Source organism: Myotis yumanensis, unplaced genomic scaffold, assembly GCF_028538775.1.
Source record: "Myotis yumanensis isolate MYYU_CA2020_CCGP unplaced genomic scaffold, mMyoYum1.0.hap1 SCAF_12, whole genome shotgun sequence".
NCBI classification, from domain to species: Eukaryota; Metazoa; Chordata; class Mammalia; order Chiroptera; family Vespertilionidae; genus Myotis; species Myotis yumanensis.
Genome location: NW_027223763.1, coordinates 14,754,140 through 14,775,786, shown reverse-complemented (window position 1 = coordinate 14,775,786; position 21,647 = coordinate 14,754,140). Strand labels below are relative to the sequence as shown.

At 43.7% G+C, this 21,647-nt stretch overlaps 1 protein-coding gene across 1 annotated transcript in view; it reads left to right on the top strand.

The window, feature by feature from the left end:
* The window catches only part of FBXW2 (F-box and WD repeat domain containing 2), a 45,683-nt gene extending 32,297 nt beyond the window's left edge, over positions 1–13,386 (top strand). The window contains exon 7 of the mRNA XM_070430802.1: positions 11,468–13,386. Coding sequence (XP_070286903.1) covers positions 11,468–11,471 — 4 coding nt within the window. The 3' untranslated portion in view covers positions 11,472–13,386. The remainder of the gene's footprint in view (positions 1–11,467) is intronic.
* Positions 13,387–21,647: the final 8,261 nt, after the last annotated feature.

Below are 21,647 nucleotides of genomic sequence, written 5' to 3'. Positions count from 1 at the left end.
TGCTTTAATTGACATGTCTTTAACATGTGAAGACAGGTATTGTATGTGTGCTCATTTATATTTCTTTTGAATTCTGTCTTCATCTTTTACCCATTTATTTTCATTACATTTTAAAATACTATGGAAAACTTTGAGACAAGAGTCTCAGATAAAATTTCATCACTCTAGGCATCACTAATTTAGATATAATAATTCAACACAAGGCATGCATTGAAATTTTCTTTCATTACATAAAAAGGATTGGTGTCAAGCAAACCTATCAACAATTCCTATTTAAGCCCCAGTAATTAATGCGATATGTCACAAATTATGCATTGCCTATTAAAGTAGTCCTGGTAAGACCTAGCAATTCAGAAGAGAGCTCATCAATAGCACTGGGCATATATAAAACTGTATCTTTATTTTAAACTTTTCCTAATGAAGATGTATCACAGGTGATCAATAATATTTAAAGGAAAATATGGAGAATCGAATTAAAAGGTTTATTTTTTCCAAAATTAACTGTTGAATCTTAAAATGAGGGATTCATCAAGAAGGCAACCAAATGAGACTCCAAGGACATAGTAATCCTAGTGTTTTATTTTTTCTCATTAATGCAGAGTCAGGGAAGGGCTGTGTCAGGTGTGTTTATATGTCTGGCCTCTCTGAGTTCAGGGAGGAGATTTTCCATCAGTGAGAGTTTCACAGGAGAGCAAACATTCCTGTGTTTGTTAGTTCAGCAGATTAGCCACGTAAGGCCACTCTGGAGCCAGTTGATCATTCAGGCTTTACGGACACAAAGCTGGAACTCTAAATGAGAGGGAATAAGTAAAGCAAACAAAAGCATGTTCAAAGGTTGTGTGTTAGCCTAGGGCCTAGGCTGACACAAGTAAGCATTAGAAGAAACGACTAAGCGTTAATTTCTTCATTTCTCTTTTCCTCCCTCACAAGACTGTCTTGAGAACAGGAATTGTATCTTATTCTCTATACCCATATCATCTAGAACTGGTACACAGTGAATAAACTCAGAAAGAGGGGCCAGATGGATGTGTGAGTGAATGAGCTGTGGATTAGTCTACATTGATTCCCATAATCCAGTGTTCTCCAGGCGTGGTTTCCTTCCAGCACATTGGCATCACTTGGGAACTTGGAAGGAATGCAAAATATTGGGCCCACTCCAGACCTAACCAATCAGAAACTCAGGCTGGAGTCTGGCAGGTGCTTGTGGTGCCCAGTCAGGTTGAGAACCACTACTATTATCTAACCCAGCGGTTCTCAACCTGTGGGTCGAGACTCCTTTGGGGGTCACGACCCCGTTGGGGGTCGAACGACCCTTTCACAGGGGTCGCCTAAGACCATCGGAAAACACATATATAATTACATATTGTTTTTGTGATTAATCACTATGCTTTAATTATGTTCAATTTGTAACAATGAAAATACATCCTGCATATCAGATATTTACATTATGATTCATAACAGTAGCAAAATTACAGTTATGAAGTAGCAACGAAAATAATTTTATGGTTGGGGGTCACCACAACATGAGGAACTGTATTAAAGGTCGCAGCATTAGGAAGGTTGAGAACCACTGATCTAACCCATTCTGCCATCTACTGGAACTTTTGGGAATAGCATCTGACTTTAAGTTGGCCTGAATTCAGTTGCTATTTGAATACATAGGGACTTCCTTACACTTAAGTTTATGGCCACTCTGGATGCGTTCTAAAACTAGAATTGCCTTCCACTTTATTCCCAGCTACTATAAGGCATGGCACGGCAAGACATCAGCAGGCAGTCTGCGTAAACTCATCCTTCTTGTTTTAGATTGTATTAGGATTGTATGGCTACTCATGAGGGTCTTTATAGTCAAGGTAGGAACATATAAGACACTGCCAGAATTTGAAGACAAATCATTAAGCAACAAAATTCAGCACAAAAGTAGCAGGTTGTTGGTGGTAGCAGCATAGTTTTTCAATCTCTGAGTCTTCATCTAAAACCAACTAAACAGCAAAACCAAAATAACCCAGACAATACCGATAAAAGTAGGTGACAAGGTAACCCCATAAACACCAAAATAAAACAAATGCGGCAAACCAAACACTTCCACAAGAACAGCATTTCTGTAAGAAGAGAAGGAAAAAGGGAAGGAAGGAACAGAGATAATAGGTAATGGACCTGAGAACAGGAGAACCCAAAATAGTGATCACTGAAGGGCTGGGCAGCCAATTTAAAAATGTCCACTGAAGCTGGGAGAGCTTCTGTCTCCTGCAACTGTGGGTGGGTGCAAGGGCCTAAACCTGAAAGGGCTGTAGCAGGGCAGCCCTGGTAAGCTCATGAGAGAGACCTGCTGTCTTCCAGAACAGGGCTCCATACCAGGGAAAACTGGAACTAAAATCAAAATTGAGCAAGATAGAGATGGGCGGGGGGTGCAGAGACTGTTTCTTTCATGGGGGTCTTTATAGTCCATATAGAAACATGTAAAACACTACCAGAATTTGAAGGCAAGGAAAGAGATGGACCAGATCTAACCAAGGATAAGAACCAGAGGCAAGAAGTCACAGAAAGCAAACTGCTTTATTTTTATTTATTTTACTTTTTAATATATTTTTATTGATTTCAGAGAGGCAGGGAGAGAGAGAGACAGAAACATCAATGATGAGAAGGAATCATAGATAGGTTGCCTCCGGCACGACCCCCACTGGGGATCGAGCCTGCAACCCCTGGGCATGTGCCCTGACAGGGAATTGAATAGTGACCTCCTGGTTCATAGGTCAGTGCTCAACCACTGAGCCACACGGTCTGGGCGAGCTGCCTTATTTTTAAATACCACACAAAAACAGCAAAGGAGGAGGCTCTGTGAATATTGATAATCCTTCCTGAATGTAGCTTCATTCCAAAAGTCAGGAAAAATAATTTCACATAAAAATAAACAATAGAAAAGTATCAAGGCCAAATTCCATACAAAGTTATTAACACAGAAAGAGGGCTAAGAGGGAGCAAAATGATAGGTAGGCAGTGAAAGCGCACCAAGTTAAAACAACAATGAGATACCACCTCATACTCATGAGCCTGGCTATTATTAAAGAGATAAGAAGTGTTGGCAAGCTTAGAGAAATTGGAACCCTCAGACATTGCTGGTGGGAATATGAAATGGTACAGCTTCTATGGAAAACACTTTGATGAATGACCATATGGCCCAGCAATTCCACTCCTAGATATAAAACCAAAAGAATTGAAAACAGAGACTCACAGATACTTGTATGTTCTTAGCAGCATTATTTACAAGGTGGAAACAACCTAACTGTCAACAGATGAATGTATAACAAAATGTGGTATATACATACCTATGGTACAATATTACTCAACCACAAAATCAAAGTTCTAATACATGCTACAACATGGATGAATCTCAACATGCTAGGGAATAGAACCCAGACTCAAAAGACACATTATATGATTCTACTTATATGAAATATCTAGAATAAGCAAATGTATAGAGACAGAAAGTAGATCAGAGGTTACCAAGGCTGGGGGAGGAGAGAATGGGGAGTTATTGCTTAGTGGATACAGAGTTTCTGTTCAGGGCGATGAAAAATTTTAGAAATAGATAATGGTGATGATTGCACAACATTGCAAAGGTGATTAATGCCACTGAAGTGTACACTTTAAAATGGTTTCAATGGCAAATTTTATCTAGTATATATTTTACCACATTAAAAAAACTGTACAGAAAAGTTAGCATCACATATAATTGCAAAGCTGGCTTTAGAGCTCAGCAATAAAGGCATTTCTTTTATAAAATTATTTTTAAAAAATGCTTTATAAGCAGTGCTCTTTTTTTAAAAAAATATATTTTATTGATTTTTTTACAGAGAGGAAGGGAGAGGGATAGAGAGCCAGAAACATCAATGAGAGAGAAGCATCGATCAGCTGCCTCCTGCACACCTCCACTGGGGATGCGCCCACAACCCTTAAGTCCCCAGGCCGACGCTCTATCCAGTTAGCCAAACCAGCCAGGGCAGCAGTGCTCTTGATAATATAAAAGATATAGGAAATCACAGACATTGACAATCTTGACTTGAAAAGTGATTTAGAAAGACTGAACTCAATGTACAAAAGTTTTAAGAGTATCTTAACTAATGTATTTTACTATTGGTAAGCAGATAAACAAATTTAGGTATATCCACACAACAGAATACTATTCAATAAAAAGGAAAAACTGACAACACATACAATAGCATGGATGAATTTCAAGATTATTCTGCTGCGTGAAATAAGTCATACACAAAAGAATGCAAGCTATATGTCTGTTTATGCCTACTTCTCTTCGTAAAATGAACCTCTAGTGACAGCAGATCAGTGGCTGTCTGGGGATGGAGGTAGAGGGAAGGATGGGTTACAAGGACCAGAAGGAACCTTTGGTGATGGAGATGTTCATTATCTTGATTATAGTGATGGCTTCATAGACGTATACTTATGTCAAAACTCATCAAATTGGACACTTTCAATATGGGCCGCTTATTTTATGTCAAATGATACATCATTACAATTGTAAAGAGTGATTTCTTGTTCTTGGTTTAATTTTCAAATCCTTATTTTCCTAAGCTCACTTCCCATTAGTGGCCAGTCTATCCCAATTGTTTTGTTTCCTATTGTAGACGTTTGTCCTCCTGTTATGTGGTTGTGCTCCTCAGGTGGCTAATTAGTTTGGTCTGTGAGCTCACGCTCCCCTGGGCACTCCTCTGTAGAGCAGTGTTTGGGGGAAGGGCTGAGGACCAGGCTCTAGAGTCCTTCTCACCGAGTTTAAGGAGAGAGGAGGGGATAAGGACCCACACAATCACTCCTGATCCCTCTGGTTTAATCCCACCTTTTCTGGTGGGATTGATCCTCGGCTCAGGGACTGTCCTTAAATTCACAGTAGGCAGCAGCCCTGGAAGGAGGCAGTCTGTCTGGGGCGTAATCTCTAGCTCCATTTTGCTTTTCTTCTCATGGGGGCTTTTTGCTTGCCAACACGTGGCCTGCTTGTGATGCTGGTCTCTGAAGGGAAGGGGCAGGCAGTGTTTATCCCCAGACAGCAATGGGTGAGGCAATGACCAACTTTCCAGGCCTTTCCTGCAGCCTTCCTCCTCTCTGCTCCCTCCATCGGCCTTTCCCCTGGCTGTAGGCATCCTCTTCCCACTCCCAAGCACACCCACCATCCCAGACAGACGTCTCTCCAGAGTCACTCCTTATATTTTGTTTTGCAAGTTTTAAAGCTCCATCCTTCCATTTCACTTCATTCCCCCAGAATGAATTTTGAGAGAGAGAGAGAGAGAAAACACCCAGTGTTAGTTTATCTTATTAGGGACCCCATCATTTATTTGTAACTGACTATAAACCATTTAATATTATTGGAGGATTAGTCTAGATCTGAAAATCAGGTTCTGAACATTGTAAGAAAACACCAAAGACAATGAGAACTACAAAAAAGTGGAAAATAGTTTGCTGATTCAAGAGCCAGAAAAATAACTTTGGAAACACATTTTGACTAATACTTCAGGACTAAATTCATTGGAGTTAGCGTTTAGTGAATGTGAGTGGCTGGCATTACCCTGTTCAGAGTGGTGGGAAAACTGAACTGTAAAGAATTCTAAATAAGTTAAAATGTGATCTCAAATAGAACATGTTGCATTCAGCCCATGCCACTGCCTCCAGGCTGTATTCTGAGCGTACCAAGATTTTTCCTGCTTGGGGGTCTTTGTACCGACGTTTATTATTTCTCACAATTCAGTGGATTGACTGGGTTGGTGGGGCTCCCTGGGCTTGCTTGGGCTGCTGCAGTCGCTGGTGGTATGCTGATGCATGGTCGTAGATGGCCTCCCTCACCCACACGTGTGGGACCTGAGCAGGGGCAGCTGGGTCTCTCCGCGTGGTCTTTCAACCTGGGCTTCTTCATGACAGAGACCTCCCAAGAGGACAAAGGTATAAGCAGCAAGGCTTTAAGGTCCAGGCTCCAGAACTTCACAAGTTGCTTCCACCAGGTTCTCTTGGCAAAGCGAGTCAGGAGGCCAGCAGAGAATTAAGGGGCAGGGAGATAAACTTCACATGCAAAATATTATAACCCGTTTTCTCATCTACACATTGCTCCAAAGCAGCTTTCCTCGTTTGTAAACAGCAGAATTATAGGAATTCTCCACCAGGGCTCAGCCCAGGGCCCAGCACCTGGCAGGCTCTCACTATTGGTCCAGTGAATGAATGAATGTCATCACTTATTCATTCCACTCCCATCAACAATGTAGTACTGCTTCTCTAGACACATTGGCTTATACTGCTCCCTAGTGGAATGTGAGGATTGATACTTGCAACCTGGGGCCTGGGGATAGTTCCTTTCTTGGAAGATTGAACTGTAGGATTCCAGGTGACAAATTAAGGCAGTGGTTCCTAATCCTTAGCATATATGTAAAGTATGTGGAGATTTTATTAAGAACAGAAGATTCCTGAACACCATCCCAGTAAGTTCAGTAAGTCTGGATGGTCCAAATGTATTGAGTCTAGGTCTTTATTTAGGTTTTGTGATGAGTGGGTATTGGAGGGTGAAGTTGCTGTGCAGGAAACAGGACCCTGGACTTAAGGGCAGAGAGACATGTATTGGAAAACATCTCTGCCATTTAGTATCTGTGTAACCTTGGGAAATTCACTTAACCTCTCTGATTCTCAGTTCTCTCCTCTGTAAAACGAGGTTAATGATAGCTCTCTCATAGAGTTGTTGTAAGATTGCAAGTAGTGCCTAGTTACAGTACATACCAGTTAGACTCTAACTCAATTAAGTGGGGGTTAATACTGTTGGTGTAAGACAACAGACAAAGAGGTCTGTGAAAATGTAGAGTATAAAATACTAGATGTTCAACAACCATTACCAGGATTTAAATACTGCAAGCACACACACACACAAAAAATCATGTCTGCTCACCATTGATGACCAGGATATAGTGCCTCAAAAATGTCATATAGCAGGTGCTCAATAATTTCTTTTTAATGAATGAATGAAGTTCTCATAGCCTATCTCTATTGGGATGAATGTTTGTATTCCCAGTGTGCATTTCCTTATCGGCACTGGTTGTTTCAGAAGTTTGGTGTGTGTGTGTGTGTGTGTGTGTGTGTGTGTGTGTGTGTGTTTTATTTTAAGTCCTCCAGAGACTTCCAGGCACATTTTGTTTTTGCATACACCTCAACACCAGTAAGTTGCCAGAGGCCAAGTTGTTTTTAGGAATCTCTTTCTAGTGTGGCACTGTGAAAAGAATACCAGCCCTGCAGACAGAAGACCCATTCAAACCCCAGTTCTGACCAGTAGTTCTGATTAATGCTGTTCCTTTAGGCAACTCACCCTCTCTGAACCTCACTTTCCCCGTTTGGAATATAAGGGAGTTTTTGCTGAGAATCCATTCTGCCCTAATGTGATAGGACTCTATAAGTCAAATTTCTAAGTTTTAAATAATCCCTTTGTTATAAAAGTAATACATGCTCATGGCAAAAATTTTTTGAAAAATGCTAAAAATAATAAATAAGGAAATAAACACCACTTCTAATACCATTCACCCAGAAGAACTACTGTTAACATTTGGGTGAATATTCAAGTCCTTTTTATATCTCTGAATAATGTTAAGCAATAAACTGGAATCGGGGCATATATACTGCTTTGCAATGTGCTTTTCTCACTTAGTATATTATCAGAATTCTTATATAATTAATATTCTTCCAAAGCATGATTCTCATGGATGTGTAGTAGTAGTCTATCGTATGGATGGATGGGTTACAATTCATTTAAACAATTCCCTGTTGTTGGATGTTTAGGTTGGTTCCATTTTTTTTTACTGTTACAGATAAGGCTTTGTTGGCTAGCCTTTTATGCAAATCTGTACTCACATCTCTGAATTGCCCCCATGGGTTAAATTTGTAAAGCTTTTGAGATCTATTACCAAACTGCCCTCCAGAAAAGTTGTACAAATGGACACCCTCATTAGTAACATTTGAAAATGACCATTTGTCTACTACCTCCTGTTGGCTACTGTGGTTTAATGTCACAGATGAAAAACAGTACATCATTGTTTTAACCTAATGTAATTTTCATACTGGTTAGGCTCTGGTAGCAGATAAAATTGCATGCACATATTTTTACATCTTTGTAAAAATACATGTACATATTGAATGGGAGGGGCCATACAGAAATGTCAGTAGTTGTTTAATGGGACTATGATATAATTCTGTTACACATTTTCTTAAATTAAAAAAACAATCTTTGTAGCCAATGGCTGCCTGTTCCCCCAATTCCCTCCTCTTCCTCTTCCTGGGCAGAGTGGAGACCACATTGCCTAGCCTCCCTTGCAGCAGCATCTGGCGATGTGGTTAGGGGTGGACTAATAGGGTATAAAAGGAAGTGATGTGCACACTTTCTGGGTCATCTCTAACTTCAGTTCTTTATGTTGGATGTTGGCTCTTTTCTCTTTCCCAGGAGTAGCAACCCAACTTTAATGAAGCAAATGAGGACACCCCAGGGGATGGCAAAGCAGCAGGGAGCCTGGTTCCTGTTCATAGCAGTCCCTTCACCAGCCTGGCCTGGCTGTTCCGTTTTTTAAGAGAGAAATTAATTGATGAGGATGATGTTTGGCCCATTATATTTTTAGAGTCTTTTTGTGACAGCAGCTTAGCTGTGACCCAACAACTACAACCTCAGACTTCTCCGTAAGATTAGGGACACTTTGAATACTATTTCACACTTCATGGGGCTGGTTAGGGGCTGGGGGCACAGCATTTGGGAGTCACTGTGCTTTTCACAGAACAGCATAGAATACTGGCCTTTATTATTCCTTCCTGTAAGTATTGATTTAACAAAAGTTATACATTTTAACTTTAGGATATTTGGAAATGATACATATAATCTAAATTCTTATTTATTATGACTTATATTCTATTTATTATATTATATGTCTTATATTACATATGTATAATGTCATCTAAGTGTACTGATAGAACCTAACACAAGAATCACAATTACAGGCATACGACCAACATCCTTGGGGCTGACTGTCCCATTAATATTTAAAGGTTGCATGTTCATCACTGGTTTTGCTGCACTGTGCATTTTGAATAACAATGGTTGTAGTAGAATAATAGAATGCATACATTGAAAGAAAAAAAGTTTCATGTGATTGGTTCAATTGAATGCATTCACATTGCTTCCCTACTCTGGGAAGTACAGTATCAGGCAGTTCTTGAAGAAGTCAGCCTTCGTCCAAGATGCTGAATGCTGTCAAGAGACTTGAGCAGGCACACGAGCAAGTGCAGAGGGTACTCATCCCACAGGTCACCCAATACCTTCATGAATGGCTGGATCCATGGCCTCATGATGACCTTGGTCCATGATTCTCATCACGGTTACATAGCCCAGCTGTGACCCACCCTCTGAGCACTTAAGGAGTTGCAATGAGACTGCTGCTCCTCCTTGTCACTTGGGAGGAGAGCCCTCTCTCCTCCTCTGAGTGGGTCCTCACATGGCACCCTCAGCAGTACAGTCTGGCAGTGGTCCCCCACCTGCCCCTTACAGGAAGCCCAGCTTCTGTTGATCACGGTGACATGGCAGAGATGGGACACTCGAGGACAGGGGGTCTGGGTGTGCTTTCCCCCTCCACATCTTACTATTGTGAGGACCAGTGTGGGTGAGTGATGCCAATTTGCATTTTGTTGGTGGTGGTTTTTGTTTTGTTTTGTTTTTTCATTTAAAACCATCATTAGCAATTCACTTGATGCTGCATTGCCTTCATCATTATTATTTGTCCTAACTGTACATTATTTCACCACATAATAGAATTTATCTAACTAGCTCCTGATTTAGTAGTTCCAATTTTGTGTTGTAAAAATTTCTGTAATTAATATCTTTGTCGATATAACTTTTTCCATTGGATGGATAATTTCCTCAGGAAGCAGGGTAAGTTTTGACTACATATTATGGAGCTAGAAGGATATTGTGGCAAACTCTTTTGTGTTAGCATTTTGCATGAGCAAAAAATGGAAAAGAGCAGAAATATCCTTCAGTACTTAAATAAACTATGCTCCATCGATCAATGGAATACAATGCAACCATTAAAAAGAATGAGGATTATTCATAATAGCCCAAAAGTAGAAACAATCCAAATGACCATCAACCAATGAATAGATAAGCAAAATATGGTATAGTATTCATGCAATGGAATATTATTTAACCATAAAAAGAATGACGTTCTAATCCATTCTACAACATAGATGAACCTTGAAAACATTATTCTAAGTGGAAGAAGTCAGACCCAGAAAGCCTCATATAATATGATTCCATTTTTATGAAATGTCTAGAATAGGCAAATCCATAGAGACAGAAAATAGGTAGTACTGGGGGTTGGTGGGAGGGAGGAATGGGAAATGATTGCTAATGGCTATGAGGTTTCTTTTTGGGGTGACAAAATTGCTCTGGCACTAGCTAGTAGTGAATATACAAAAAACCCACTGAATGGTACACTTTAGGGTATGTGAATAAGAAAAAAAGAATGAGGAATCTATATTGACATGATTTGTCATTCATTGAAAAACAGCAAAGTGCAGAGCAATATCTAAAATATACCATTTTGGTGGAAGTGTTTTTTTCTATTTTTGGTGGTTGAGATTGTGATGCCTCCCCAGGAATACATTGGGCCCGCCCTTACTCTGCCCCTTCGGCTGGACAGCAGAGAGCACCTACTGTGTGCTGGGCGCTGAGATCGTGTACAATGACTTCTATGCAACGTAGTTTCAGATGCAAAAGTGAGAGATAAGAGAGACAAGTGGCTTGCCAAGGTTATTCAGTCAGGAAAGTCAACACCAAGTCTACTTAACTCCAGGGAAGATGAGTCAGAGGCCTGGGCACCTGGCGGCTCGTTCTCAGCTTCATTTGCTCCCTGTGGACTGGCCAGCTAGGGGCGTGGAGGCTGCTTCACCTCAGGGAGCATAGCTTGCAAGAATACTGGTTTATGCTTTATGCTGAGAGTCCTTTACAGTCTTTATTTGAGGACACAAGGATGGGGATTTCAGAGAGTCATCTAACGAAGGGCCAATTAGTCCCTGAGGGTATGATGAGAATATTCCATTAGTTCCTACCTGGTCTACTCATGCTGCTTGAACATTCCACACTTTGTCACAAAGCTGCCCTTGCTGTTGTTTTTAACTAGAAAACACTTTCTGCCCATCAGCCACCCAACAAACTCCTACTCCCCTGTCAAAACCCAGCTCATATATGTGCCTTCTGTCGTTTTCTCCTTAACACCACCATTTCTAAATGGCTCTACTTGCATCTTTATAATAATACTAGTAATATTAATACTAGCAGTTATCATTTAGTGAGCACCCACTATGTGCGAGGCAGTTTTAAGTATTGATATATTTATTCCTTTTAATTCTTATGGGAATTATGCAATAAACGTATCATAATTTACATTTCTTACAGATGAAGAAACCACCTAGCGCAATTAGGAAATTTGCCTCAAGTCGCACAACCAGGATGTGAAGCAACAGCTCTTTCTGACTCCAAAGTCCAGACTTTTCCCCTTGCACCACATGCCTCTCCTGCACCAGGCACCTTGAGTCGCAGATGCTGCCGTTCACTGTCTTCCCCGTTGCCCGAGGCAGGTGATGGCTCTGATTTCAGGACTGTGACCCTCTGCCCAGGAGAGGCTCTGCTCCCTAGAGCCTGATCCTAAAAGTTCAGCAGGAATGGATTGTTCCATTTGCAGGGACCCAGCCTGGAAAGTAAAAGCAGTATGTTTGTCCTCTCCCTGCTGAAGGGGCAGGCCTGCTCTCTGTCCTAGAAGGCGATACAGGGGCAGGCTGTGCCTCCTTGAGGACTTGCAGATGTTTCCTGAGGCCATGAGAGCATTTCTGCTTCTTGCCAGTTCATGTGAGCTGCCGGGAAAGCCGGCTTCGTGGCCCTGCTCTTGTAAATGTCAACAAGCGACTCTAGCCAGCAATCTGGAAATTACCCTGAAATATGAAGGCTAGGAGAGGCCCACGGAGGATGGAGGCCCCATCGGCAGTTTGTTGGATTCTTGCCAAGCCCAGCAGAGGCTTCACTATAGAGGCAACAAGACCTGGTGGTTGAGACATGCAGCTTTGCAGTCAGTTTTAGCTTTGAAAACCACCTTTGCCGTCTATGAAGTCTGTGACCGTGGGGCAAGTTTCTCCATCTTCCTAAATTTGAATTACTTCATTTTTTTTTTTTTTTTTTTTTTTTTACCAGAGAGTAATTGTCTCCTTTTCAGAGTTCTAGATAAAAAAGATATAATGTATATAAAACCCTGACCACCAAGCCTAGCACAGTGCCCACATACAACAGTGACACCAGTGATGATGACAACAATAATTATTAAACTATCCCTAGCAGATTTTTGCTGTTTGCAGCTAAGAACCCTGACATACCGTTAATGCCATTGGTTGGGGGAGCAGAGCAGTTTTCTAGAAAGACAGGTCACTTGGGCCAGTTGGATGGTTTCCCCTGGTCCAGGACAAGTGCTGTCTGAGAACGTGACCCCTTGCACCGCTTCTCTGCCCTGACCCTGGGGCATGCCATCCTTAGGGTGTGCGCATGTGCTGTTCTCCTCTGGGTCTCAATTCCTGGAGTAACCTTGGGAACGGAGAGGCCTGGTCAAGACACTGCCCACTCTTCTGAATCCCAGGTAACACATAATCATTTCTCTGTCCCAACCACCAACACAAGATTGTGTTATTATTATTTTTTTAATTTTTATTGATTTCAGAGAAGGAGGGAGAGGGAGAGAGAAATAGAAACATCAATGATGAGATAGAATCATGGATCAGCACCTCTTGCATGCCCCCCACTGGGGATTGAGCCTGCAACCCCTGGGCATGTGCCTTGACCGGGAATCGAACCGTGACCTCCTGGTTCACAGGTCGAGGCTCAACCACTGAGCTAGGCCGGCTGGGCAGGATTGTGTTCTTTTTTGAAGAAAGTGCATATTTGGATATTGAACAATATTTAAAAGTTAGAGAGCATTTCGTAAGGATGATTTTATTTATATTATCTGGGCACACAAATATCCACAAAAAGATGGGCTTTATAAAAATCTTATTTGAATCTCTCTTTCTTTTTTTGTTTTATTTTGTTGTTGACAGTATTACAGATGTCTCCCATTTTTGCCCCCACTTTACCCTCCTCAACCCATCCCCTACCTACCCCTCACCCCCCTCAGGTCTTCACTACCCTATTGCCTGTGTCCATGGGCTATGCATATAAGTATGTAAGTTATTTGGTTTATCTCTCCTTGTCCTCCCACCCCCACATGGAGGTATGTCAGTCTGTTCCATGCCTCCATGCTTCAGGTCTTATTTTGTTGGCCAATTCATTTTGTTCATTAGTTTCCACATATAAGTGAGATCATGTGATATTTGTCTTTCTCAGATTGGCTTCTTTCACTTAGCATAATAGTCTCCAGGTCCAGCCATTGCTGTTCCAAAGGGTAAGAGATCCCTGTTTTTTGCAGCTGCATAGTATTTCATTGTGTATTGAGTCTTTGTTGAGCTCTTCCAGTTTTCATGTAGAGGACTCCAGGAAAGAAGCAGATAGCCTTGTGCAGTTTTGGTTTCTAATATTTTCACTGGTCATTCTTTCATATAAACTTTTCCATGTCTTGACTAGTTTTATATTTGTCATTAAAAATGTATTGATTGATTTGAGAGAGAGAGAGAGAGAGAGAGAGAGAAAGAGAAACATTGATTTGTTGTTCCACTTATTTATGCATTCATTGGTTGCTTCTTGTCTATGACTGGGGATTGAACCCACAGCCTTGGCATGTTGGGATGATGCTCCATTGTCATTTTTAAGCTTGTCATAGTATTCCTTCAAGTGAATGGGGCAGGGTTTGCCCCTCCACCTGTCATTTGGCACTTGGGTAGTTCCAATTTTCTGCTATTATATATCTCTAGAAATATTTCTTTAGAACAAATTCCTAGAAGTAGAGTGAGGGGTCAACAGGTAGGAATAGAGTTCCTTGGCCTTGTTAGATCATCCTCAAGAAAGATAAAACCAACTCACACGTGTTCTCTCCTGTTCTGAAATGGAAAAGGAATATGGAAGCAGTGCCAATGAGATGACAACACAATTTGCTGAGCCAGGCAGAATTTTCTGGAAGGGGGTGGAAGGCCTGGGCTTCTCTGTGAGAATGCCTTCAACTGAAATCCCAGTGCTCTGTCAGCTTATTCAGGGCCACCCCACCCCCGCCTCGAGCGCCTCTGCAGGAATTGTATCTTGGCAGTCGGTATAGAATGGGTGTTCTCTAGAATCTCCCACAAATTCTCAAGAGTCAAGTGCCTATGGTGGGTGGAAGTAAATGTTATACCTGAACCAGGTAAGACAGCCTGGTGGAGAGAGCCCTATATTGACCCTGGATTTAGAAGACCTGGATCCAGGCAGGGCCCTGCCGTCATGCGGATGACTCACCAGGCCCTCCCTGTCACACTCACAGGGATGGCACATTACTGACATTTCACAATTCTAGATGCATTCCTTTGACCTGAGACATTGACTCAATACCATACAGGCCACCAGGGACATGGTGCGTTCATACCCAGGGTGAACAGGCCTGTGTGGGAAAGGAGGTGAAGGGCCCCATGAAGACTCTGAAAGCAGGGAAGGAGCCCCAAGAAGCAGATGCAGCTCAGTCTAGCCTTTCACAAAAACTCAACACCTAGGCTTCCTTCTCTAGTCGTCTCAGACCTGGGGGGCTCTCCCGGGAGTGCACAGAGCCTTCCTGAGGCTGTTTGGCCTGGACAGAAACCTGGGATGGATGTTTCCTGTCAGCTTTGAGAACTGACCACAAATTCCCATGGAGTTGCCCAGTGACCCCACCCAAGCCACCTTGTGTGTGAGCGCCTAGCCTGCATAGCTCACATCACACATGACGCCGTGACTCCTGTTCTGTGTGGCTCTCCTGTCCTACAAGTGGACTCAACACCACGATTCAATCTTTAGCCAAACCCAGTGCGGCTCAGACCACCATCTCTGCACAGATTCTGTCTCCTTCCCCACTTCCTTTCATTCCCTATCTTCTACCCATCCTGCCTTTTCTCTTCCTCAAACACACTAAGCTGGTTCCTGTGTGAGACTCGCCATGTGTGAGTCCCTGTCCTTGGATCTTCCCATGCTATCCCCTGGTTCTCATTCAGGCCTCAGTTTGATGGGCACCTTTTCCCAAGAGGTCATTCCCCTGAGTCATTTTCTATCCCCTTAACAGCCTGTGTTTTCTTCTTAGCACTGTCATTTCCAAAGATGATCTTATTTCCCCAGATATTGTCTGACTCCTTAGCTAGAACCTAAGTTCCATGAGGACAGTGACAGGGCTGTTCTGTTCTCTGCTCAGAGCTGAGAAGGACGACAGCACCTGCAGGGGACCCATCCAGGAATCCCAGGCAGAGTGGCCCTCTCTGGTCTTCATTCAGCTCCTCAGTGGGATGTGCATATGGGCTTGGCAGCAGAGGGAGCCCTGGCTGGGCTGCATGCAGATTGGGATTCCTGCCCAACTCAGCAGTTTTACCTGTGTTGTAACCTGGACCACCTCCTACCCAAGTCTGCGGATGGAGCAGACTGGACCCAGTGGGCAGAAGCTCATAGAGAAAGTCTTTACCTTGGTATGAAGAGCACTTTTGAACAGAGCTGATGGGAGACAGAAGGGTAGTGCTGCTGTTCACCTGCGCCAGCTCCACACCTTGTCCGTCCACCCCTCTGTGGCTCGCTACCCTCTGCCTCCAGGGGTCCTGCCCACCAACATGCTGGCTCACTGAGCTCACTGGCTCCTGGGCCTATTTTCCAGCACAGATGCTGGGGAACTAGATCAGATGATCTGTGTGGGCCATTTCATCTCCAGTTTCAGGGGCTTGGCCCAGAGCAGCTCATTTCTAATCTGCAGCCTGCGGACAGCAGGGCCTCCAGGGCGGACAGCAGGGCCTCCAGGGCATAGAGGATGACAGATTGGGTTAAGATGCTAATGGCATGAGTTAAAGCTCAGTGACTCACAGGCCAGTACACGGGTTAGTGACCACATCTGACCCACGTGCTCTTTGCTTTGAACTGAAAGCTGGCGGTCTGAATCAGGAATACAGCACCTAGGAGAAATATGAGCTCCAGCCTGCATCTGCTGCCGGGTTACTGTGTGGGCTTGACTAAGTCCTTTCCTTCTCTGAGCCTTATGCTTTTTTGTTGTTGTTTTTTTAATCCCCACCTGAGGACATGCTAAGAAAGAGGATGGCAGAGAGAAAGAGAGAGAAGAGAGAGAGACAGAAGGAACCGATATGAGAGAGAAATAGCAATTGGTTGCCTCCCATAGGTGCCCAGACCCAGATCAAACCTGAAACCTGGGTATGTGCCCTGACTGGGAATTGAAACTGCGACCGTTCAGTGTACAGGATGACACTCCAACCGACTGAGCTGCACTGGCCAAGGCTTAAGGGCCTCTCTTCTAACCTTAACATTCTAGGATTCTACCAGTGAACTTCAGATGTGAAAATACTAGTGCTTGTGTCCAAGCTCCAATTCTTCAGCAGGTCATCCTTCTTAGTTGACAGCCCAGCAAGGAACCAAGACCCCTCAACCCCATCAGCAGCCCAAGTCTTCTAGAGTGTCTGTTTATTCACAGCTCTGGCTGGGCAGGTGACATCAGTTTGTGACCTGTCAGTGGACAGAGCTTGAGATGTCCATCATGAGAGAGGTGAGCTGAATCTAGTCCAGAGTCACCTGGAGGCGGTCCCACCAGCATCCAGACTGGTCTGCTCATCCTGAGGGCAGGAGAGGGACTTTGTGCCTCTGACTTTGACCATGTGGGCACCCCATGGGCAGCAAGCATCTTGGCCAAGACCTCCCTGGATGTGGCAGCCCTGGGCAGACCTCCCTGCGATGGAAAGGAGCCTCTCCATGATGCTCTGTGATAATTGCATGATGTTTATAGTTCCACACTGCTTTCCTGAAACTCATCTGAATTAACCTGGGGCACGACCACACAGGGAGAACAGGGAAACCTAAGACTGAGTTCCCGGGGCCACTCTCTGGAGCCAGCTTTTTCTTTCACCCTGTAGGATTCCTATAGGAATAAGAGACTCAGAAAGTCCAATAGCTGAATAAACACTTCCCAAGCATTGTCTCTGTGCTAACTCCAGGCTGGGAATCAGGAATTAAAAATGAATCATTAGCTTCTTAATGCTCTGTGCATGTATATATATATACAAACACACAGTATAGAGTCTCAGGAGAATAGGCTTTTCATGAAATAAATCTTGTAGATACCACTGTAAGGATGGATACACTGGCTTTAAGGGAATATACTTGTCTTGTTTAAAAAATAAAGAAGTAAATACTAAAAGTAAAAAAATGAATCAGACATGGTCCCTGTTCTCAGAGAGTTTGCATAAATCTTTTTTACCCTCTGAGCCCTAGTTCTGCAAAATGGAGTTAATGTTTCCTGTCTAGGGTTGTTAGATGGAGCAAATAAAAGTACACGATACTTAGTTAAATTTGAATTTCAGATATGCAAGGTATAATGGTTTAAGTACGAGTATGTCCCATGAAATATTTGGGACGTACTTATGCTTAAAAATTCATCACTGTGTATCTGAAATTCAAATTTTACTGGCATCTTGTAGTTTATCTGGCAACCCTACCCCTGTCCAAACTAGTTCAGGGACTTTATGAGATGCAACAGGAATAATATGTGAATTAATAAGGTCTGAAAGTGCTTTCCAGTTTGTAAAGTTCTGTCTCACCAATGAGTTTGGATTGCAGTGCTTTGATGGAAAAGGTTCTCTTGCAGGTCCAGGAGTCTCCTCTCACTGTGCAGATCCTACGTGACGAGGAGAAAGATTCAATGCCGCATCACAAGTGAACACCTTTTACTCTTGGGCAGTGGATCCAAAACCAATGGCACAAGATGAAGCAGTGCATGTGAGAAAGCCGAGGGTTTTGGTTCACAGAAAACCCAAAACAGGACCCACTGGGATGTGCACAGCACATGCATCTTCTGACTGCATCATGTCCAGAAGGCTGTGCCACTCAGATTCCCCCTGAAGAACTGAAAGGGACAGGAAGGGCTGGAGTTAAGGGGCCTGGAGACCAGTGTCCTGGCAGGGATAGGAGGGATGAGAGGTATTTAACTTGGAGATCTGTGGATTCAGGCGACATAAGCCATCGACTGCCCATCCAGCAGGGGTCCTGCTTCTGGAAGGTGCCACTTCCATCCAAGGTGGCGTTTTGCTTTGGTAAAGGGCCCGAAGCAGACATTCCTTTTTTGTCCAGTAGGGAAGCAGAGCATCAATAGCAGCAGCAACTGTTCAAAATGTGAAGGCGGGACAAGCCCTTAGAATCCCCACTCCTCCCTCCTTCCATCTTCCGGAGAGGGAAGACCGGGCTGGAGAAACAACTCACCCAGAACCATGTAATGAGTTAGGGCAGAGCTAGGGTGGAACCCACACCTGCTGCTTTCCAAGTCACAGTCTGACTCACTTTAACTCATCCTCTCCTGAGATGTCCCCCTGCCTCCTCCCCCCTCCCCCCAAGCAGCCACTGTCCTCCAGGGCCAAACATCCAGAGACACTGCTGAGAAGCCTGTTTCCCACAGAGGGGAAGGTGGTTATTTAATAATAGCGATGATAATCTGCTTGGGGGCGGTACTTTATCGTTTGAAAAATACTTTCATGTCATTTATCTCACCTTCATCGACTCTTACCCTCCTACACCCTATACTTTCTGCCCTTGTCCACCCCTTAAGGTGCAGATCTCTCCCACGGAGAGGCAGGCTGTGTCATGGTTAGAGTGTGGCCTCTGGAGCCAAACTGCACGAGACTGAAGCCTGGAGTAAGATTGTGTGGCCTTTGGCAAGTCATGTGACAGAGGTTAACTGTGCCTCAGAGTTCCCACGTGAGGATTACATGAGTTAGTGTGTGCTTACAATACCTAGCACGTTGTTAGGACTTCACAAATCTCAGCTACTGCCACAACGATATTATTATTGTTGTTGTTACTTCAGAACTCTGTTCTATGGCCCAAAGCCTTTTCCATCGTCCCGTCCCTCCTTCAACACTCAGTTCAAATTCCCCTCCCCTAGGGAGAGTCCTTTGATCCTTCTTCCTGAACAGAAGTAGATGTTCTCTAACATTGACTGCACCTACTTAAATGTATAAATTTGCCTATTTTCTGGTTTCTCCTAAGCTTTGAACTTCGCCCCCCTTATTTATCTGCAACATATATGTGCTGAATTGATGTTTGTTGAATGAATGAGTGATCGCATTGATGCACCAATCTAGGAATCATTCTTAATTTCTTTCCTTCCATCACCCACACTCAATCCAAGAACAAGTCTTGACAATTCTATGTCTAAAATATATCCTCAGTCTGCCTCTAGGCCAGTCTAGGCCACCATCTTCTCACACCTGAACAACCTGGCCTTCTCACTGGTTCCCATGCTCCTGTCCTGCCGCCCTGTGATCCACCTTCATTCCCTCCCGAGAACCCTCCCTTGACATCTCATTGTTGTTAGAAGAAAATCTAGCCTACTGACATGGCTCTGGAGCTCTGCATAACTAGCTCCTACCCTATCTCACACCACTGTCTCCTTCATTGGTACACTTTCTCCGCTCTGGTCTCCCTTCCAGTTCTTCCCCACCTCATAGTCCCACATTGGCTCTTCCGCTGGTCTTTGCAGAGCCAGCTCCTTCTTCTGATTTCAAGTTTAATGTTACATCCTCAAGGAGGCTTTCCCTGATCACCTTAAAGGAACATCTCCCAGTTATTCTGTGTCACAACACCCTTTTAATCTCCTTTGTAACATTTACCATAATCGGTAAATACCTTGCTTGTTCACCCATTAATTTGCGAATTGATTATTCCACTCAATACATTGTAAGCACAAGTTCAGGACACACTTCTTTTTTCCTTCTACACTTCTTTTCGCCAGAGTATCTCCAGATCAGCTCTTAATACATTTCTGATGAATGAATGACTCCCCTAGCACAGAATGAGTAGACCAAACATGTGTGCACACTTTACAGTGGGCAAAGCTGAAGTATATAGAGGTTGATTGCTGCCTAGGTCACATAGGCTGGAAGTAAGGGCCCACTAGATTATGGACTTTTCCCATAGGACCATTTCACCTTGAAGGGAGACAGACTCGGGGTTGGAAGCCCGGCTTAGCTGATTCATAGACTCATTATCCAACATGGAAGCAGATGGCAGACATCCCAAGGTTCTTGTCTCTAAAGAAGTAGTGCTTCTCTAGCTGGGTTGGCTCAGTGGATAGAGCGTCGCCCTGTGGACTGAAGGGTCCCAGGTTTGATTCCTGTCAATGGCGCATGCCTGGGTTGCAGGCTTGATCCCTCATGGGGGGCACACAGGAGGCAGCCAATCAATGATTCTCATCATTGATGTTTCTATCTCTCCCTCCCTCTCCCTTTCTCTCTGAAATCAATGAAAATATCTTAAAAATAAAATAAAAAAAGAAGTAGTGCTGCCAGTATGTGGCTCAGGATTACATCCAATTACAAATTCTGGGCTGCACTTGAGGCATTGCACACACCTAATAAACACTCAACGGTCATAAGAAAATTGCAGCGATTGTGTGAAAAAGGAAGTCATACCCACAGGCCTGAGAGCAGGCTTGCTCTCCCAGGACCCTCTTCGGGGCTGTTCTAATTTAGGCCTGATGGAATGGGAAAGATGTTGTTTCTAGTTCCCTTACACTAACGTGGCCTAATTTGGAAGATTTTGCCATTCCTGATTCCTGACTGATGCCCGAGAGCAGACCCTGATTATTGCCATCATTTAAAATACTGCCTTGGCCATTGATCAAACGCTGGCAGCAAGACACCGTTTCTGTGAGTTCAGGAGGCAAATCCTGGGGAAGGAGCCCGGTGACATGAGAACCCAGGCTGGGAAGTCAGAGGGCAGTGTGTGGCTGGGAAGACAGGCGCTTGGATTTCCAGCCAGCCGACTGTAAGTCCCTTGCTGACCCTGACCTGCCTCCTCTGTAAGACATGATTTGGTTCTGATGGTGGCCCGCGAGTCAGAGGGCTTGCATCTGATGTCAGGTCTGCTGCTGATGTGTGGTGAGGACCTTGTCAAGGCCCTTTTCTTTGCGTCTTGGTTTGTCATCTGCACAAGGACAGGTTTGAACCCAGCTCTGATATTTTCTCTTTCTGTGTCTTTTCCAGAGAAACAATTTCTCCTTAAGGACTGGGTTTCCATACCCTCCAGCCCTAGGAAGCCAGCATGAAATCAGCATGGCTACTTCAAAACCGTTCAACAAAGAGCATCTTAGTCCGAAAGGCCTGGGCACTTTAGGAGTCAAGTGGCCATTCCTGTCACAGCCCTAGAAGCTAGGTACACATTTCAATGACAGGTACCCACTCCAGTGAAGGAGGCTCTTCAAGAGGGCTAAGTCATGGAAGCAGGATGGGGAGTGGTGCTCCTCTGAGAATCTAGAAGTTCTGGGCACTGAACCCCAAGGACATAGTACTTTCCTGGCCTTGTGAGGAGACGAGGTTCAGGAAAATCAGACATGTCCCAATGTCTTTTGAGCATTTACTGTGGGGCAGGCTTTGGCTCAACATTTTATATACATTGTTTTGTTTGAACT